The 19,618-nt window shown below is 46.5% G+C and overlaps 1 protein-coding gene across 1 annotated transcript; it reads right to left on the bottom strand.

The window, feature by feature from the left end:
* Window positions 1-1,962: 1,962 nt before the first annotated feature.
* Window positions 1,963-13,310, bottom strand: AK3 (adenylate kinase 3). Its single transcript, XM_028711934.2, has 5 exons — window positions 13,077-13,310; window positions 7,228-7,347; window positions 6,109-6,281; window positions 3,706-3,824; window positions 1,963-2,504 (listed from the first exon to the last, which is right to left on the bottom strand). The coding sequence occupies exons 1-5, from the start codon at window positions 13,228-13,230 to the stop codon at window positions 2,381-2,383; spliced, it is 690 nt and encodes a 229-aa protein (XP_028567767.2). The 5' UTR covers window positions 13,231-13,310; the 3' UTR covers window positions 1,963-2,380.
* Between the last annotated feature and the right edge of the window lie 6,308 nt (window positions 13,311-19,618).

Raw genomic sequence — 19,618 nt, 5'->3', positions numbered from 1 at the left:
GCCCCAGGTGCACAATTTTGAGGGGGGCGTGAACCGGGTGCACCCATGCAGAGACCCTCATATCCCCCCCCCCTTCTGCCGGTGGTCTCGAAGCCCTGGTCCCCAGCCTTGCCTCACCGCCGTGTCCCTGGCTCCCTCGCTGAATGGCTGCCCTGCCAGTGCTTGCTCGGATGCTGAGCGGGCACGTACAGAAGGAAGTGGGCAAGGTGCAGCCCCGCCTGTTGCTTCTCTCCGCAGGCATCAGGGGGATTTGCCCGCCAAGGGCTGTGTCAGCTGGCTGGGCTCCCCCTGTGTGGTGGGCACAATCCCACTTGGCTTTGGTGGCGAGGGCTGGGCTGGCACGGCAGGCTCCAGTCACCCTCTGTGTCCTGTGCCTACCAGGTGCATGCCCTGGGCACCAGCAAATGCTGCTATGCCACTGCTGGAGGGTGCATTTAGTCTCTGTGCCTGAAGTCCCTTACCCCTTTTCTGGCTGGCTGGAAGCAATTTACCTGACCTAGGGAAATCTAAACGTCTTCAAACCAGCAAGGGTCCATCAGTTTTGGTTTGGGGGGGGCTGCTGACTCTCTGCAGCTGCTTCATTGTCTAGGGCTGGCCCTGGGGGCCTGCCCTCCACAGCTCACAGCATTCCCCTGGTATGGGCCAATCTGAAAGGCAGCAGATTCTGGCTCCCTGCTATTTGGAAAGTTGGGGCTCCTTTGCCCTTCCTTACTCATCCCTCCGCGAACATATTTTTGGGGGGTGGAAAGTTCAAAGTACAGGACAATCAAACAGCGAGTCTGATGGTGTGATGCAAGTAGGAGGATTGCAGCAACGCGGGCTGGTGAAGCAAGCTGCGTGTGTGCATGCAACACACACGAGACAACAGCAACACAAGCAAACTGTCCTGGTGTTGCGGCAGGATTCGCTGTGCAAACAAAATGGAAGACATTCTAATCTGGACCAATTCTCAAGTTAAAGGAGTGTACAAATGCTGAACTCAGGCACTACAAGACAATGTGTCAGAGATATAATAGTAATATAATAATAATGATTTTACTATTTATACTCTGCCCACCTGATGGTCGCATTACAAGGTGATGCAGCAATACTTCTAAGTCCTTACTATAGAAGGTTTTTATAATGATAAAAGTATTTAGAATCAAAGAAGCAAAGTCTAGTCCTGACTTCTGAGTAAGAAGTTGTAAGAATTACTTTTCCCCCTGGACCATTGAACACCTTGGACTGATAAGGCCACACCTGGCTGCAGGTAGCTTGGCCATAATGACCCACCCTCTGGCAACGTCTTTAGACAGCAACACCTCGTACAGTGGTACCTCAGGTTACAGACACCTCGGGTTACAAACATTTCGGGTTACAGACTCTGTTAACCCGGAAGTAGTACCTCGGGTTAAGAACTTTACCTCAGGATGAGAACAGAAATTGTGCGCTGGCGGCAGCGGGAGGCCCCATTAGCTAAAGTGGTACTTCAGGATAAGAACGGACCTCTGGAACAAATTAAGTTCGTAACCAGAGGTACCACTGTACATGGAAACTGCAGCGACTTCAAAACAGGGACGCAAGAATATTAACTGGAGCTGAGCATTATTTGACAGTGCCAGCTCTTCTGCGGTCGCACTGGCTCTCAATTCATTTCAGGGCTCAATTTTAAAAATTGGGTTATTAAAACTAATCTTTGGCATAGGGTGGTTTCAGTACAAGGTGTCAACTGTTTGTGCTGTATCCGTTAGGAGGAAAGGGTTTTTTTGCCGTTTTTATTGCTTATTGACTTTAATTAGGGCCTATGGTATTTTTACTATCTTCTTCGTAAGCAACCCAGGGAATAGTTACTGCTGTGTGGCCATACAAAACTTAAAACAAATAAAAATATAGATGGCTTGTACTGAAATTCCCAAAGGACATTGAGAGGATTACTCTTTCCCAAAAGCCCCATGCCCAATCACTATGTTAGAGTCCAAAACAGACAGCCTTAATGTTTTTACTGAAATCACATGCGTGTTCACATTGAGTAAAATGGCATCCTCCATGTTTCATTTCAGAGCAGGACCCTCCTTTTGACAAACTGTGAGATTCTTCAGCTGTATTTTGTTAAAAAATCAATTTAATATTACTTTTACAAAATGCAGGTCCATCTAAATACAAAATTAGCACTTTTAAAATCAACATACCAGAGGACAAAAAAAATTAAAATTCTACAGTTACAAATGTGGACATTTCTTGAGATTTCAAGTCGGCTATTTGTCATTGTGGGCACATTCAATTTGTAACAACAACAACAACCAGGTCTCCATGATTCTACTGTTGATTAGAGAATATATTTCTGGAAGCTTAGCCAAAGGCCACCAGCTTCTATCCCGTCAGTACAGTAATGGATCTTCCTTCATCTGTTGGTGGATGCTTCCTTCTGGCTCATATCAGGCAGCTTGGTTTGAAGGAAACGATGAATGTGGGGCCATATCTTGTTAGTCTCTGTTCCCGAGAAAGATTCCAACACGCCTTTCCGGCTACAGAAGAGACAAGAGATACGTTAGTCATGTTTGTCCGGTGTTATAAGTATCCTAAGGTTTCAGATATAGTATAAATATTCATAAATGCACACATATCTAAATATATAAACCATGTATAGTACAGGAGAGCAACCCTGAAGCCAATTTGACTCTCCCAATGACATCAAATATTCCTCTGCAGTAAGGGAAGTAAATGGAGAAAGCCTTCCCATTGTCTTTTTCGCTTACAAATCCTGTCTTAAGGGCGTCTTTGTGTGCCTGTGACCTGGATTCAGGAACTAAAGTTTTAACCATCACAAAAGAATGGCCAGGCTGCCCAGGTAATGCAATCTGCGACCATTATCAGGTATCCTGACAGACAGGATTTCTGCTGTAGACCGCCTCCTATGATGTAAGTATGAATGATAATTTTGGGTTGGTCTTTGGCTAAGGGGGTTGGGCAATGTCAAAAGTCTTTAAAGGTTCCTGCACACTATTGTTCAGGGTCTTTCCCTCCGGAGGGAACTCTGTTGCAACAGAAAAATAAATATCTGCCTTGCCACTGGATCCAGCCTCCATCCATTTTTCTCTGACCGATCATGGACTTAGGGGACTCAGAGTCCCATGGGGAGCTGGGCTGCAAAAGCCAAACCCCAATTTTTACATCACCAGCGACAGTTCTTCTTTTAAGTCTCAGAGGTCTTGAAGGACCTCTTCAAGGACTCCCTTGCAGAAGGATTCCCTCCACTATCCAATCTAGGATCTGAAGAGGAAGAAACAAACTAAGGAGATCAGGATTCTGTGACTTGTAGAAATCAGCATGTGTTTCTTTGAAATCCTGCTCAGGAAGCCACTGACTCAGCGGCTAGGAGCATCATTACCTGACACTGGAGGGGCCTATCAGGAGTGAACATGGACCACAGGTACCAAACCGTGTGGGAAACAGAGAGAGAGAGAGAGAAGATGCTTAATAAAATACAGTCATACCTCCGGTTGCAAACGTGATCTGTGCAGGAGGCACGTTCACAACCCGCAGCGTTCGTAACCTGAAGCGCTGCGTCGGCGCTTCTGTACATGCACGTGATGTCATTTTGCGCTTCTGTGCATGCGTGAGCACCGAAACCCAGAAGTTACCCATTCCAGGTTCCACACGGTCCACAACCTGAAAACAGCCAACCCGCAGCGTTCAGAACCTGAGGTATGACTGTAAGGAGCTTACCGATAATACTCCAGGACAGGTTTGGTTTCAGTTTCGTAAGATTTCAGCCTCTTCATAACTGTTTCCGGTTTGTCATCATCTCGTTGGACAAGAGGCTCTCCAGTAATATCATCACAACCCTGGTTATGGGAAAGGAGAAGTCTCAGGCACAATGCCGTTTCACTCTAGACACACCTGCACACAATTATGCCATGTTACGCAGTAATGGCTTTCCCCCAAAGTTAATAATAATAATGTATTATTTATACCCTGCCCATCTGGCTGTGTTCCCCAGTTACTCTAGGCGGCTTCCAACAAAATATTAAAATATCAGTCATTAAAAACTGCCCTAAACAGGCCTGCCTTCAGATGTCTTCTAAATGTCAGATAGTTGCTTATTTCCTTGACATCTGATGGGATGGAGTTCCACAGGGAGGGGGCCACTACAGAGAAGGCCCTCTGCCTGGTTCCCTGTAAGGTCACTTATCGCAGGGAGGGAACCGCCAGAAGGCCCTCAGCGCTGGACCTCAGTGTCCGGGCTGAACAATGGGGGTGGAGACGCTCCTTCAGGTATACTGGGCTGAGGCCATTTAGGGAAAGAATGCTGGGAACTGTAGTTTGCCTAAGGGAGCTGAAAGCTCTTAGGAGACCTCTGTTCCCCTCACAGGGCTACAATTTCAAGAGTTCCTGGGAAGAGAGATGGATTGTTAAGCCACTCTGGGAACTGTATCTCTGTGAGGGGAACAGGGGATCTCTAAAAACTTTCAGTACCCATAACAAACTCCAATTCCCAGGGTTCTTTGGAGAAGGCATGACTATTAAAGAGGCATGTTGTGGATGTGGTCTCTGTCTTTATCTACTGTGAAAGGGATTGATTCTGCTCATCTGGTGAATTTTGTTTCGATGGCTCTAAAGAAATTATAACAGGAACATATTAAATTCTATTTCAAACCAGGTAGTCTAAACTTCAAAAGCTGCTCTCATAAAACTAGTGCTGTTGCTCAAGTAAAGCCAAATTTTATTTAGCTATAGGCCATTACAATAAAACTCTGGCCCCACCTACATAGAGCAAGGAGATTGCTGAATGCAAGAAACAGTACCAGATTAAAACATGGAATCACCTGAACAATAAAACTTTTGTCTGATTTACACACATATTGCCCCTTCTTGTGTGTGACAAAGTTAAGGGTTAAAGGAGGGACTGGGTCTTAATCCAGTATCATTGCACAAATACCTTTGGAATGACCTGTTTTGTTTTGCTTTGCTTTTTTAGAAAATTTAAAAGCCACCAATCACCTATTAAAAATACTTACAGTATCAGTCCATTCATACCTGCACCTTGGTCAAATGTTTGCCACTGTCAGCTTAGACAGGTATTTTTTGAGGTGGGAGGGGTGGGATAGACGGTCTGAATTTTGTTCTCCACCTTCCACCATCAGGTGTCAGGTGCTCCCAGAGCATCAATCTCCTTTCCTCGATCAGGACATATTATTTTACCATTAAGCAATATCCCAATAAGCACTGAGCTTCGGGGAACAAACATACATATAGTCGGTTTGTATTAACCAGTGGAACCCATGCAGGGCTGTACCAGCTCATCTGTTTTATAGCAGACTAACAAAGGCACTTACTAACTTGCAGCATCAACGGTATTTAGTAATCAGCTAATTATCACTCTGTTTTCCCAAATAGTACCGATCACAAATATGCTGAGCGATTCTCCCACCTGCAGTTAATAACCCCTAGCAAGCAGAGACATCATCTTGCCAACAAAGGTCCATATAGTTAAAACTATGGTTTTCCCAGTAGTGATGTATAGAAGTGAAAGCTGGACCATAAAGAAGGCTGATCGCCAAAGAATTGATGCTTTTGAATTATGGTGCTGGAGGAGACTCATGGACTGCAAGAAGATCAAACCTATCCATTCTGAAGGAAATCAGCCCTGAGTGCTCACTGGAAGGACAGATCCTGAAGCTGAGACTCCAATACTTTGGCCACCTCATGAGAAGAGACGACTCCCTGGAAAAGACCCTGATGTTGGGAAAGATGGAGGGCACAAGGAGAAGGGGACAACAGAGGATGAGATGGTTGCATAGTGTTCTCGAAGCTACCAGCATGAGTTTGATCAAACTGTGGGAGGCAGTGGGAAACATGGGGTCACGAAGAGTCGCACACGACTAAACAACAACAAGCACGAGCACTGTCAGTTTCAAGCATTCCCAGCTAGTAATAATTGTTTTAGATCCACTGATACTCGTGGCACAATCATAACCATAAGGAACAGTAGAGATTATTAGTGCATTTGCAAGAAGATACAGGGTGACCCAAGTGTTTAGTCCATTGCTTGAATGGCACACAGAAAAAAGAGGTTGGGGGGGGGATATTTGTTCCTACACTGCTGGACTAGAAGCAAACATCACTCACAGGGACTTTGGGGGGGTTGAATTCAAGGTTGTAGACCCTGCCACTGGCAGGATGGATCCAGCGGGCAGTCAGGCGTTGCTGGATCGTCTCAAAAGGCACATCCAAGTCAATCACCGTATCTATTGGACACACTTTATCCAGAGCTTCGGCCTGTGGAACAGTCCTAGGGAAGCCTGTGACAAAGAAAAGAAACGTCCCTGTAGAAATCTCAGGTGCCTTTGTGAAATAGCTATGCAATCACTCCCACCCAAGTCTGAGAATTGTGGGGATGTTCAGGGAGGCAGGAGAGGATATATTGTTTATTAATATCCTTCCTAAATTGCGCTAGCAAGTTCCTTTACTTAGCAGAGTTTTACATTCCCTTTTTAAATGCACAGCAGATAGCTGGTTGCAGGCTTGTGTAAGCCTCTCACTATTAGGTTCCTGGTAAGTTTCCTTATATCCCTCTTAAAAGAATAACCACACCACATTCTTGCGTAAAGTATATAAAAGAAGTTTACTCACATCATCAGTTCACAGTTGGATCCCTGAAGGCAGCCTTAGTTACAAAGTATATACATGTGAGTCTATCCCATATGGGGATAATCCCAGTGTCCTCTGTTAGCTGAGAGACAACAGAGCATTTCTAGAAAAAAGCTGCTCCAACGACGGAGGAAGTCAAAGAGAGGGAGTGTGCTGCGTGACTTGCCCTTTTGTTACCTGGACAGGTAAGGTCACACCCACCTCTAGTCACATGCAAAAGGAAGTATGTCCCAGCCAGGAGGAAACAGGAAGTTTTCGACTGGCTGGACCAAACATTCCCCTGCATGTCCACTCTAGGAAAACAAGGAATGTTGTACTTGACTGTTACTTATGTATCACATCCCACAAGAATCAGGAACATAGGAAGCTGCTGTCTACCGGCATCGATTTGGGGTGATATATCGATATATCCAGCCCTACCAGGAGATCCAGAGACCTTCTGACTGCAAGCCAGAGGTTTTACCACTGAGCCACAGCCCTTATGTCTGCCCCAAATGTTCCAGAATTCCTCTCCACTTCATAGTTTCCATCCACGCAAGGATGGGCGGGAGAGCACTTTCCACAGCCCTGCCAGAGATGCTACTGTCCTGTTCTCACCATCCAACAACACACTGTTTTGCTCCAGGTTTTTCAGTTCACTGAGCATCAGCCGTGTGATAATGTCATCAGGAATCAGTCGGCCTTGATCAATATAGGACTTCGCAAGGATACCAACTTCTGTGGACGTAAACAAAACAAAAACAACAAAAAAGTCATCAGAAGACTACGTGGGACAACACAACTTGCCCAAAGTTGTTTCTGAATTTTCTGCTTTTCATTTGAAGCACTTGTAGAGAAATATCAGGGGAGAGAAGTCGCTTCTAGAGAGTCAGGCCTCTGTCAGAGAGCCATGCATGGCCCATTCAGGAGGAGAGCAAGGAGGCACAAGCTCAACAAACCTCTTCCAAACATTATACACACTGTTTTCAAAATAATTAGTCCTAATTAATTCTTCATCTTTCCAGTCTCTTCCATGCCAGGCCTTGTTGAGTTAAAGGAGCATGGCTGATATTTTAAAAACCAAATTAAAGGAAAAGGTGACATGGGAGAAATTTTGAGGAATATCTGCTCAGGTTTCCTCAACAAAATCTCCCATCTCCCAAACTCTTCAAGCCCACCATTGAGATCAACAGTCTCAACACTTTCAACCTACCGTATTTTTCCCTCTATAACACGCATATTTTTTTCTCCTAAAAAGGAAGGGGAAATGTCTGTGCGTGTTATAGAGCGAATGTGTGGTCCCTGGAGACAAAAAATCAAGCAAAAGTCAAATCGCGAGTCACGGAGAAGGGAAACCTGAAAAGAGGAAGTGGCTGCTTTCCTGCATTCTGCCTCAGGGTCTTACTGCCCACCCTCCTCTGTTTCGTTGCTGTGATTGCTGAAACGGAACAAAGAGCAGGGAAAGCCCCTCCCCTCCAGGCAAGCCGAGTGTCGTTCTTTCTAATTCCTCTCTGTGCTCCGGTGCTGCTGGGGGAGAGGGAGAGAGAGTGGGGGAGGGAGAGGGAGAGGGGGGGAGGGAGAGAGAGGGGGGGAGGGAGGGAGGGAGGGAGGGAGAGAGAGAGAGAGAGAGAGAGAGAGAGAGAGAGAGAGAGAGAGAGAGATGGCTGGCTTGGGGGGGAACTTTTGCCTTTCTTTCCTCCCACCCGTTATCCCTCTCCAGCATTCTTAGCCAGCTGCTTCTCTGCACACCCCTCTCATGTCCCTTCTTTGTTTTTCCTTCGCTCCCCACTTAAAATGTGGTTACAAAGCATAGATCAACATGGATCCTCAGGATCTTTGCATTGGGTCAGCCCAAATTCACCATCAGATCACATGTCTGTGGCCACAGCATGAAGCACAAAAATGATACATCCACTGTTTCATTCAGAATGTTTTTTCCCTTGTTTTCCTCCTCTAAAAACGATGTGCGTGTTATGGTCAGGTGCGTGTTATAGAGCGAAAAATACGGTAGTTTTTGCAACCAGTGTTCTCCCTGTATTTGCTCAACAAAGGCACTCCCTCTAACTGGTTGCTCCCTCAGCGGGGTCCACTAGCTCTTCTTTTCCGTAGCCATTTTGTGTGTGTGTGTGTGTGTGTGTGTGTGTGTGTGTGTGTGTGTGTGTGTATTCTTACCTTTATTCTAAAAACATTAACTAGTCCCACTAGGTTCAATGAGACAGACTTCCCAGCATGCAGGCTTAAGACTGCAGCCTTAGGAACACACCTGTATTCAATATTTTACTCTCTGCGTCACCCGGCCAATGATCCATTTTAAAAAATCAAAAACCTCTTGTCCCCCTTTTTCAGGAGCTGATATTGCCTGCAATATCTTTTCATCAGTTCCTTCTCTGACAACTTAAATGTAAGAGCAGTGTTAGAAACTCAGATATACAAGCTAGGCGCCAAAAGCCCCCTTAAGTCACCAAAACAGAATGCCTAGTTGCTGTTTTGGGGGCAGACGGTTTGAAAGTAATATTTTTCAGTACGACTTATGGGTTCCTGAAATTCATTCTGATTGTGCAGATAAAATACAATGGATAACATTCTACAGGATGTGTTAAGGTAAAGGTAAAGGGACCCCTGACCATTAGGTCCAGTTGTGGCTGACTCTGAGGATGCGGCGCTCATCTCGCTTTATTGGCCGAGGGAGCTGGCGTACAGCTTCCGGGTCACGAGGCTAGCATGACTAAGCCGCTTCTGGTGAACCAGAGCAGTGCACGGAAACACCATTTACCTTCCCGCAGGAGGGGTACCTATTTATCTACTTGCACACTAGTGTGTAAAAACAGCCAAGATCCAAGGATCCCCAGGCATGCACCTTAAGATGGTGGAGTCGTCAGGCCGACCAGGCATTTTCACTTGTCGCAAGTGGCCCAATGGCCAGGTGCAAAATGCACCTGGAAAATTTTGAACGCTGTGTAAGAGTATAAACATCTCTTTCGCCTTCCTCTTCTCTCATTTCCCATAACTAAAACCTTTGCATTTTGACTGCAGTTACAGGGCAATTCTACATGTGTCAGAAGAAAAATCTCACTGTTCTCAGTGGGACAGGACTTTGTACTCCCTACACCTTTAAAACACATTCAAAGCACATTCTTTCCCTCAAAGAACTCTGGGCAGTGTAGTTTGTTAAGGGCTGCTGGGAATTATAACTCTGCGAGGGCTAAACTACAGTGTCCAAAATTCCTTGAGAGAAAAGAGTGCCATAGTTTGAACACAGCTGTATTCCCAGGTGCATGCATATGGGATTGGGGCCTGAATATTATCTTGTTTTACACCATTCCAGACCAGTCACCATTCATCTCTACCCTTATATCTATGGTACCAACCAAGCATCTCTCCCCCCCCCCCCCCCGTTCTTTGGCACAAGGCCTCAAGCACTACATTTAAAAAGTCCACTTCTTCAGCAAACTGCATGTCATATCTGCCTTGCCTTGGCCTCCATCCATGGTGTGGGTTTAACTTTATCCCACGTCAGTTGTAAACTCCTAGGAGAATTGCTTATAAAGTCACTGGGCGCACCGGGAAGGGATATCCGCAGTCAGGCATGTTGGCCTTCTGAGAGTCAATACAAGTGAATGTTTAACTTGCATGAACTTGCAAAGGATAGCAAAGCTTATTTGAACAGGGCTAGGTGCCTGCTATTCAGCACCACATGAGATTTTAACTAGCAAGAGCAGGGGGAAAGGACGAGAGTTCACATGCAGGATTAAGCCAAACCAAGGCTTGCTGCAAATGAGGTTGGTGTTATGTCTGAACCTGGGCTGGTGCTTTGTATCCTGCAAACAAGACCATGAGCAGCAAGCCAAGAGCAGTCCTCTTTGTTTGTTTGCAGCAACAAACATTGTTTGTTTGCAGTGAAATAAAAAAAAAATTTAAGGTCTTATATATATAATAAATGTTCATAAATGTACCAAGCAAACACGTACATAAATATATAAACCACATGTCTGAAGCAGAACAGGAAAACAGCCATGAAGCCATTTTGGCTCCCAAACTGACCAAATGTTTTCTCTGCAAAGTCAAAAGAAAATGGAAAAGCCTCCCCATTGTCTTTTCCTTCACAAATCCAGTCTTAAGGGTATGTCTGTGTATGAATAGGGCGCCACTCCAAAGAGAATGCTGTCGTTGCATGTACACCCCATGGCTGGCACAGTTTTAACTTTCACCTATTGGCAGGGCCGGATTTAGGTTTGATGAGGCCCTAAGCTACTGAAGGTAATGGGGCCCTTTATATGTCCAGCTGTCCTTTGTCAATAACAAATTGTCGCTGTTTTTTATGTTGAATATATGCTATATGGTAATTTATGGACCTAATCGGTATCTAAAGCCATTTGCACTTAACAAATAGGAACCTACACAACACAAAACACTGTTGCTGTATGTAGGTTTTATTTGTTTTCTATCTTATATTTTGGAAATGTACATCCAGGATTTTTTCCTTTACATTTTTGGGGGGCCCCCCAAGAGAGTGGGCCCCTTCATGGATCCCTGCCTTGTTGTGGTGAAGGGACTTGAATAACTCCAAGAAGCTGTGAGTTTAGACTAAATGTGATCCACCTGGAGAAGGAATTGGCAAACCACTCCAGTATTTTGCCAAGAAAACTCCATGGACATAAAAAAGGAGAAGCTTTGAGAAGAAAGTGAGAGTTTCCAAGACATGCTCTGGTTCATTTGGTCACGGAGAGTCGAACACGACTAAGACGACTAAACAACAGAAAAGAGAGTAGGGCCCTAAGCTATAGCTTGTTTAGTTTATACATAAATCCAGCACTCCCTATTGGGCCAAGCAAGCAGTTTGCAAGGAGGCATTGGAGAGCCTGGCAGGAGAGATCGCACTATGCCAAAGCCCTGGGCCTCCAGGGGAACACAATTCAATTTTTCCACCTGTGCCACAAGGTTGCCTATGTGTCTGTTTTCTCCATAGTGGTGCTTGTGCACCCATGAGTCAAAAGACCCGAGCACGGCCACCGACACCAACAAACCCAGAATCAGAGTTGCAGAGTTGGGAGGGAAGCCAAGGGTCATCTAGTCCAACCCACTGCAATGCACATCTCTTGCCCCTCTTCCTACCATAGCTGCTAGTAGGATGGAGTGAGGGTAGCCGCCACCTTTGGGTTGGGCAAAATATACATAGCAGTTCTGGCAAAATAAAGGGCAGGTGGGGTGGAGGGGAATTGTTGGGCTAAAATGACCGTTACCTGGCACAGAAATGGCTTCAAAGCAATCCATAATAATAATAACGACCACAACAACAACAACGATGATGATGATGATGATGTATTATTTATACCCCGCCCATCTGGCTGGGTTTCCCCAGCCACTCTGGGCGGCTCCCAATCGAGTGTTAAAAACAATAGAGCATTCAATATTAAAAACTTCCCTAAACAAGGCTGCCTTCAGATGTCTTTTAAAAATAAGACAGTTGCTTATTTCCTTGACATCTGCTGGGAGGGCGTTCTACAGGGGGGTGCCACCACAGAGAAGGCCGTCTGCCTGGTTCCCTGTAACCTCACTTCTCGCAATGAGGGAACCGCCAGCGCTGGACCTCAGTGCCCGGGCTGAACGATGGAGGTGGAGACGCTCCTTCAGGTTTACAGGACCGAGGCCGTTTAGGGCTTTCAAGGTCAGCACCAACACTTTGAATTGTGCTGGGAAACGTACAAATGGAAGCTCTCAGTAAGGGCAAACACCCCAACAACAACATTGAAAGGAAATCCTCCCCACCTGCCGAATTTCTGCCTGCCAGAAGGGTGATAAACGCAGCCAAAAAAGAAAGAGGGGGAGGGGAGAGAAAGCGACCAATTCTTCTTCTCTTCCTCCCGGAGTTTGCAAAGGCGCATCCCAGCAATATGCCAGGGGGGCAAAAAGGCAGCGGGAGGGTGGGGAGTCTGTTTGCCAGCGACAAATTTGACATTGGAGGATTGATTGATTGATTTGATTTATTACGGCCATTGGCCCATATCTAAAACAATACATCAAAATTTATCCATAAACAAACAATTTAAACGGTTCCAAGTTAAAACACCCATATAAAACCAATTTTACTTCAATTAAGTAAACACTATATACAATAAGCTCCCTCTATGTTTGACATTGGAGGAGCCTTCCTTGCTTTGGGGGGAAAGGACAACATTCACTCCTAATTTTGCAACGGCCCCTTGGATGCCCGAGGTCTGCAGTCCCGGCGAAAAGGCGCGCGCGCGGGGGGTGGGGTGAGGTTCACCCGGGCATGATTTGCACCAAGAGTACCAGCTTGGCACCGCGACCCTGGGTACCCGCGACCGTGGGAGCCTGAGGCCGTGGGTGCCCTGCAGCGTGCATGGCCCCGGCACCAATGCGCACCCGTGCCATTCGTGGGGGCTTTCGTGGGTGCTGGGCACGCAGGGCCCCGGGCAGTTGGCACCTAGGATTTGCTCCTTGCCTACCGCTCTTGCGGTTCATGTTGTCGCGCAGGATGTCCCCGCTGGAGAGATGCTTGAGCGCGAAGTGCTGGACGATGCGCGCCGACACGGTGCCTTTGCCGGAGCCCGGCGGGCCCATGATCAAGGCGCGCAGCAGCAGCGCCCGCCGCGCCGCCATCGCCCAGCCAAGCGCGCTGCGCTCGCTCCCCGAGGCTCCTCCGGCTGCCCAGCCAGCGACGCCTTTCCTGCCTCCGCCGGAGGGGCGGCTCCTCCCGCTGCTCCCGCCCCGGAGGCCGGCCTCGCCTGTCGGAAGAGGAGGGCTGCGGGGAGGGGCGCACTCCGCCACCTCGTGCCTCTCCTCTCGGCTGCAGTTGGCTTTCCGCTTGCCTTGAAAGAGCAAAAAATAATAATAATCACAACCGCACCAAAAAAACCCTTTCCCTCTCTCTCTCTCTCTTGTGTGTGCCAGTCTCTCTCTCGCGCAGAGAAAGGACTTACCAGAAGGATCGAAAAGAGGAACCGAAGAATCGTGGGCACCCCCGGGGTCATCTAGTCCAACCCCCTGCAATGCGGGGATCTCCACGGGATCGTGCGAGGCAGGCGGCCATCCAGCCTCTGCTATTGCGTTCATGTCCTGCTCATGTCCTCTAGACATCGGGTTGGCCACTATGACAAAATGTTCCACTAGCTAGGCCTTTGGCTTGAGCCAGTGGGGTCTTATATCTCTCTCTTCATCCTTTGGGAATGTGTGTTTTTAGGATCGCAAAGGATTAAGTTTCTCTCCCCACCAACTGCAAGATGGGGGGGGGGGGTGGATTGAGGCAAAGATTCCCAAATGATAACTTGCCAATACATACTGTGGTATTGCAGCACAACACTCGATAGACTGTTGACAATAGACTGCTCTGCCTCCTTTCTTTTAGCAAATGTTTTGTGCCACTGAGGAAACCCCCTGGCTCTGAGCCTTCTCGCCTGGGGGGTTCCCTTGGGCGTTCCCCAGTTGGTGGCTCCCACCACTCCTTTTCATCCAGGCAGTCCAGATGGCTCTCAAAGGTATTGAAGCTGTTGTAAATAAAAATATATGCCCTTTTCCCTTATGGGGTATCCAAGAGCCCATATAGAGTCCTTACATAGGTTCCCTATTGGTAGGAGAAAATAACAGAGGCCAACCAGAGAATATTGAGAAGCAAAGCAGCTAGTAAGCTTGATCTTTATTGATCTGTTGCAACAGGGTACTCCCTCACATGCAGGAGAGGAGGAGGACCCAGAAAGATGGTGTGCAAGACCTTATAAAGACTTTTGAAATTCCCATTCTCTAGATCAAGACCACCCCCAGAAACATTATGCATACATCACAGAAGGGGTGTATCCTAAGACCACCCCTCCGATACATCCCACCTACATCACAGAAATTTAAATGTTGTTTTTCCCTTGTCACAGTTTTATCTCCTGTCTGGCAAGTTACTTGATTGGATTTCCCGGGGAGCCTGGCCATTCTTTTGTAGTGGTAAAATACTTATTTCCTGGGCCAGGTCACAGCCTCACACCTTATTCAAACAGACATATCCTTGAGACAGGATTTGTGAGGAAAGAGACAATGGGGAGGCTTTTCCAGTTTAACCTTGCAGAGAAAGGATTTGGTCAGTTTAGGAATCAAAATGGTTCCAGGTTGGCCTTCCTGTGTTGATCTATGTATGTGCAGTTATGAACATTACCATATATCTAAGACCATAAAATTCCTATCACAAAGCCCAGCTGGAAAGCAACGCTTGACGCCATAGGAAAGTTGCATTTCTTTTGAAGAAACGTGGGAGAGTGCATTGCTAAATGCTCAACCAGTCATTGATGTTGAACTCAACTGGTAATCTGGCATGGTGGGGAATTCTGCCTTGGAGAGAGAAGGAGCTTGCCAACGAAGCACAAGGTTGATTTTCCTTGATGTCATCTGATTAAGCCTTGAGATTTGACTCTCCTTATCCAAACGCCCTAGGTACTCCTTAACTAAATTCTAATATGCTGGAAATAGACCTCTTGCACTTTGTCTGCTAATTTCCCTCAGCCGTGTAAAATGTGCAGCAGTGAGGATAAGCAGACCTATGGGCTGAGCCTGAAGTCATTTTATTTTTGTTTTACATGCGTCCACATGCCCTTCAAAGTATGTATGAGGAACATTGCTGAAATGCCATGTCCATCTAAGGCTGGGCATTTTGGACTAGCCAGGCTTGCTTTTTGCCAGGAGAGAACAGAGAGCAGCATCGAAAGCAAGAGAAAGTGTGTGTGTGTGTGTGTGTGTGTGTGTGTGTGTGTGTCTAAAGGAAGAGGTGACCCACAAACTGCAGTAACTTATTTTATGAAGAATATCTGCAGATGGAAGGGATCTGAAGAAGGTTATGATCTGCTTTTTAAGAGAAAACAACTGACAGAGCAGCACACAGAACACAAAGCTAGACAACCATCAAAAACAACACAAAATGTGGTTTTAAAACTATAGCTAGGTTTTCCTCAGGGACACAAAGACCAAGGGCATCTGAGTGTAGTGTCCAAAGAATTCATAATCATCTGACTTTCAAATAGACCATATAAGTGACGTATTATTGAATATAGCACTCTCTTAATGCACTTTAGTTGTCTGAAAATCCATGGCTGATTTCTCATGGATTTCAGTGGTTTGGAGTTGAAGATTGCAGTTGATGAAGGTTAGATCCCAACGGTGTGTGAGCCGACTTCCACTTGCACAACTGTGCCACTTCCTCTCTCCCCCCAAACATCTGCTCCAGAAGTTTGGCGAAGGGGAGATTCTGTTAAGTAAGCAGAAGTCCGTTCCACTCGCATGCAGACAACGCTGGATTCAACCCAAAACAATTTCAGCCAGCAAAGTCTCACTCAGCTGCCATAGTTCTGTGGGTCATATCTGATGGCAAATAGACAAGTCAAAGAATCAGGTTAGAAACTATAAGATTCAAATGATGAAGTGGCAAGTCCTATATACATCTGCTTAGAACAGGCATGGCCAAACTTGGCCCTCCAGCTGTTTTGGGACTACAATTCCCATCATCCCTGACCACTGGTCCTGTTAGCTAGGGGTGGTGGGAGTTGTAGTCCCAAAATAGCTGGAGGGCCAAGTTTGACCATGCCTGGCTTAGAAGAACTAAGGTCCATCACTTTAAACTCCTAGGGGTGGGTGTATGATAGCAGCCTACATGACATGAAACATCTAGGATGTCAGGGAATGGTTGGAACAGGAAGACAGGGAAGTGTGCACTCAGTCTGATCAGCTTATCTCCAAAGAGGAGAAGGAGGGGGAAGTTTCACCTCACTTGTCTCCAGCAGTTTCAGGAGGAGAGGGAGAGAGAGAGATGCTATACCGTTCGGGGAGGATTTGCCTAATTACGAGATAGTGGAAGAGGAAGGGGAAGTGAGAGCACAGCCGGCAGAGACGTCCCTGGAGAGTACGGGGAATCCTCCATCTCCACGGGCTCGTCGGTCCCTCCGCATCCTAGAACAGAGAAGGCAAAGAGGTGGGACTCCTGGGACTCCTGGGCGGCCAACAGATTGAGGTTGAATCCTGACAAAACAGAAGTACTGTTTTTGGGAGAGAGGAGACGGGCAGGTGTGGAGGATTCCCTGGTCCTGAATGGGGTAACTGTGCCCCTGAAGGACCAGGTGCGCAGCCTGGGAGTCATTTTGGACTCGCAGCTGTCCATGGAGGCACAGGTCAATTCTGTGTCCAGGGCAGCTGTTTACCAGCTCCATCTGGTATGTAGGCTGAGACCCTACCAGCCCGCTGACTGCCTCACCAGAGTGGTACATGCTCTGGTTATCTCTCGCTTGGACTACTGCAATGTGCTCTATGTGGGGCTACCTTTGAAGGTGACCCAGAAACTACAACTAATCCAGAATGCGGCAGCTAGACTGGTGACTGGGAGTGGCCACCGAGACCACATAACACCGGTCTTGAAAGAACTACATTGGCTCCCAGTACGTTTCCGAGCACAATTCAAAGTGTTGGTGCTGACCTTTAAAGTCCTAAACAGCCTCAGTTCAGTATATCTGAAGGAGCGTCTCCATCCCCATCGTTCTACCTGGACACTGAGGTCCAGCGCCGAGGGCCTTCTGGTGGTTCCCTTACTGCGAGAAGCCAAGTTACAGGGAACCAGGCAGAGGGTCTCCCACCAGATGTCAAAGAGAACAACAACTACCAGACTTTTAGACTACATCTGAAGGCAGCCCTGCTTAGGGAAGCTTTTAATGTTAATATTATTATTCCCGTTGGTGCTCAGGATGTTGTTGGGAACAGAAGAGGAGGGGCTCAGAGTAGCCGATGTCTCTCTTTGTGTGGAGACATGGATTCCTGTCTTGCAACCAGATGACTGAATAAAAAGGACTATAAAATACGAACTGCTTGTTATTCTTGCCTTTGATGCTAACGGTGGGGGAGAGGACTCTCCACACCTGACGCAGGACAGCGGTGAGGAACTTGGCCCTCCAAATATCGCCAGATCATCCCATGTCATCGGATGTGATGTCTGGGGATGATTGCAGTAGGAGTCGGACAACACCAGGAAGGCAACACGGCTCATAAAAAGAATACAGTACTGTTATTTTCTTTAAAAACAAACAAACCCAGAAATAGATTGTGTGGTTGCTAATACCATTTTCGGCCAATGGAGGTCACTAATTCTCTGCACAAGCATGGTAACTTTCAGCTGCATATACGGTAACTTTTAATACCGTGTCACTTTGTGTGGGATACATTTTTGTTCCTTCCCATTTCTGTGCCTAAGTCAGTGGTGTCCAAACTTTTTTCAAAGAGGGCCAGATTTGATGAAGTGAAGGGCCGTGAGGGCCAACCAAAAGGCCAAACAAAGTTGTTGACCTTTTTTTTTAGGATTGAAGTTGTTGAGGATTTTACCCCAGGAAATAAACTGCCACAGGGACCACATTAAACCAACTGGCGGGCCAGATTAGGCCCCCGAGATGGACTTTGGACATGGCTGGCCTAAGTCTTGATGATCTTATGGTGATAATATGTATATTTTTAATGACTTGGCTAGTTTTGAAATGCTTATAAAATAAATGTGGGCTTTACATTATAGATTGAGGAAATCTTTATTTGTTTTAGAAGGTTTTATACCTCACCTTTGGACTGCAAGATCCTTAAGGTGTTTTACAATAGTGAACCATCACAATACACACACACACACACACTTATACACAAGCTCCAACCCCACACAACCTACTAGCTGGAACCACAACAATAGACAGACACATAAATGCCTTTGCCATTCAAGCCTGAATGTGCGCAGCAAAAGCTGCAATTTTTAAATTGGATGACGGACATGAGAGAGCTGTACTTTTTGTCCCAAATGAGGGAGCTGAAAACACGTGAGGAGTTACAATAACAGTCCTGTCGTCCTTGTTGTGCTTTCATGTAGCTGTTGCGCTTGTTAGCTTGCCAGAGCTCTCATTGTGATTGTTCCTGTTACTGCAAATGTTCGAAGAGCTGCTGTTGCTGTTCCTACCCATGATATTTTGCATTATAATACTGCAGATGTTACAAACAGTTTTGGGTAGCAGAGGATGGGGCTGCTGGTTGTTATTAATTTTCTGCTTTCTGCCAAAGTAGGATTTGGGAGCAGCTGAGACCTGTAAGAACCACCTGCACAAACGTTTTAAAATGAGACACACATAATGAAAATATGCAGTAAAATGGTAACCCAATTAAAGCAGCACAGCAGTTAAAACAGAAGACCCAAGTTGAGAGGGCAAGGGGACACATGTGTAACCAGGTGCATCTCCAAAAGCCCGGGGGAAATGCCAATACAGATGACTCACTCTTGCAGACACATAACTCGACTACTCTGCGCTTCATGTTAATTGCCTGCCTGATCCCCAGCGAAGCAAGTGGCTGGGGGGTCCTTTGAACAGTGTTGCACTTGAGGGGGGGGGTGAGATCTCCATCCATGAAGTTAGATTGGTGATGGCTCCTCCACACATGCTGGGGAAAGGATAATCGTTTCTGCATCCAAAGATGTGCATTTTCTGTACAGCTAAAAATCTCTAACGAGAGCCTGGCAGCACCTTGGAGACTAAGCGGTTTTCTTGTTGTTGTTATGTACTGAAGTTCTCACCCAGGGTCAGCAGGGGGATACTGTAGATAGTTATGCAAATAAGGGATCAAAAGTGACGTTCAGTGATTGGATAGTTTTAGAAAATTGTTACAGTTACATTGTACTGGAGCAGGCTGACTGAACCCTTCAGTTCAGTTCTGTTCTGGCCTGTGAATAAACAAGAGCTGTTTGAAGAATCGCTGTGTCGTCTGATATGTTCACCCACAACTTAACAGTTATATTACAGGATCATAGAGATGGAACGAACCCCTGAGGGTCATCAACCCCCTGCAATGTAGGAATCTCAGCTAAAGCATCCATGACAGATGACCATCCAACCTCTGCTTATAAACCTCCAAGGAAGGAGAGTCGACAACATCCCAAGGGAAACCATTCCACTGTCGAACAGCTCTTATTGTCAGAAAGTTCTTCCTGTTTCGTTGGAATTGCCTTTCT

The sequence above is a fragment of the Podarcis muralis genome, chromosome 17 (genome assembly GCF_964188315.1).
Source record: "Podarcis muralis chromosome 17, rPodMur119.hap1.1, whole genome shotgun sequence".
NCBI lineage: Eukaryota > Metazoa > Chordata > Lepidosauria > Squamata > Lacertidae > Podarcis > Podarcis muralis.
The sequence above is the reverse complement of the archived record's forward strand: the minus strand, read 5'-3'. Positions and strand labels throughout refer to the sequence as shown.